The 1376-nt window shown below is 18.8% G+C and overlaps 1 protein-coding gene across 1 annotated transcript, besides 1 other annotated feature; it reads left to right on the top strand. All coding sequences in view use genetic code 6, as the record gives it.

The window, feature by feature from the left end:
• Positions 1–638, top strand: IMG5_179480 (hypothetical protein; the record flags this gene model as incomplete). The annotated part of the gene is made up of 1 exon (XM_004027587.1): positions 1–638. A coding segment is annotated over one exon (510 nt), but the record flags the coding sequence as incomplete, so codon positions are not given.
• Positions 465–493: a microsatellite.
• Positions 639–1376: the final 738 nt, after the last annotated feature.

Here is a 1376-nt window from a genome sequence, read left to right as displayed (position 1 = left end):
TAAATAAAAAAACAAAAAATTAAAACAAAATATGGTACACGTTCCAAAATAAACAAAAATTAAAATTTACAAATAATTATTAAATGATGGAGTTTTTGTTTTGAAAAAAGACTTTTAAGGAAATCACGAAGAAACCGGTGTTCCAAATCTCCATTGCTATATTTTATTAAGATCATTAAAAGATAGAGGTTTAATGGAGGAAGTATATAATTGGGGATTCACTTATCTTTATTTAAATCTTAAGGGATGTGAATATTTGAAGGAAAAACTCGGTATTTCTGCTGATAACGTTATTCCTAATACCTTTAAAGCATCCAAATAAAATTACATTTCCAGAGAAGAAGAAGATGAAGAAGGTAGAGCCAAAAGAAGATTCAACAATCCCCGTGGAGGAGCTAGAGGTGAAGGTGGTAGAAGAGGATACGGATAAGGTGGAAGAAGAAGAGAAGGAGAAAATTAAGGCGAAGAATAATAGTAATAAGAATAATAGTAAGAATAAACAGCTTAATGAATATGACTTTTTTTTATAGCAAAAAAAAAATAAAAAATTATCTAATTGCACAAAATATATATTTTTGAAAAAATTCTATTTGTGTATGTAATATGTAGTTATTTAAATTTATTTGATATTTTTTTTTTTAAATATAATATAAATAACAAAAATATTACCTTAGTTTTAAGAAGAAGAAATATTTTTATTTTTTAATTTAATATTTTTATTAATATACTTATATATTAAAAGATTATAAAATTTTTTATTTCTAAAAAAAAGAAAATAATAATAAATATATTTTAAATTCTTTAAGAAATCAAATAAACTAATTTTTTATTAATATTAATTTATATATTTTTTATTATTTTTTAAAAATTTATATAATTCTAATACAGATTTTAACAAAAAATTCATTTTTTATCAATTAAAACAACTTTATTAGAATAAAATGAATAATACAGATTCATTGAGCAATTTATTATCTAGTTAAATTACAATAAATAATTTTTACTTTTTATAATATAAAAAATAAATTAGTTATTAATTAATTAAAATAAGAGAAACAATAATTATTCACTAAACTCGAAAATGAAAAGTCTTTGCTTAAATAAAAAAATGAAATATTTACTGCAAAACGTAATGAAATATAAAAAATAAAAAACTAAATTTAAGATAAAAACAATAAATTAACTAATTATGATAAAATTATAAACGAATCTGAAAAATCATTATAAAAAGTAATAAATTATATCAAATATTATTTAAATGTTAAATAATTATTATAAATTAATTAAAAAGTTAAAAGAAACATCTGAAAAATTAGCATTAGCCTTACTTACTGAAACTCAATAAATAAAAAAAACCTTATCGACTTTAAATGATA

The sequence above is a fragment of the Ichthyophthirius multifiliis genome (genome assembly GCF_000220395.1).
Source record: "Ichthyophthirius multifiliis unplaced genomic scaffold scaff_1120509251309, whole genome shotgun sequence".
Classification (NCBI taxonomy): domain Eukaryota; phylum Ciliophora; class Oligohymenophorea; order Hymenostomatida; genus Ichthyophthirius; species Ichthyophthirius multifiliis.
The sequence above is the reverse complement of the archived record's forward strand: the minus strand, read 5'-3'. Positions and strand labels throughout refer to the sequence as shown.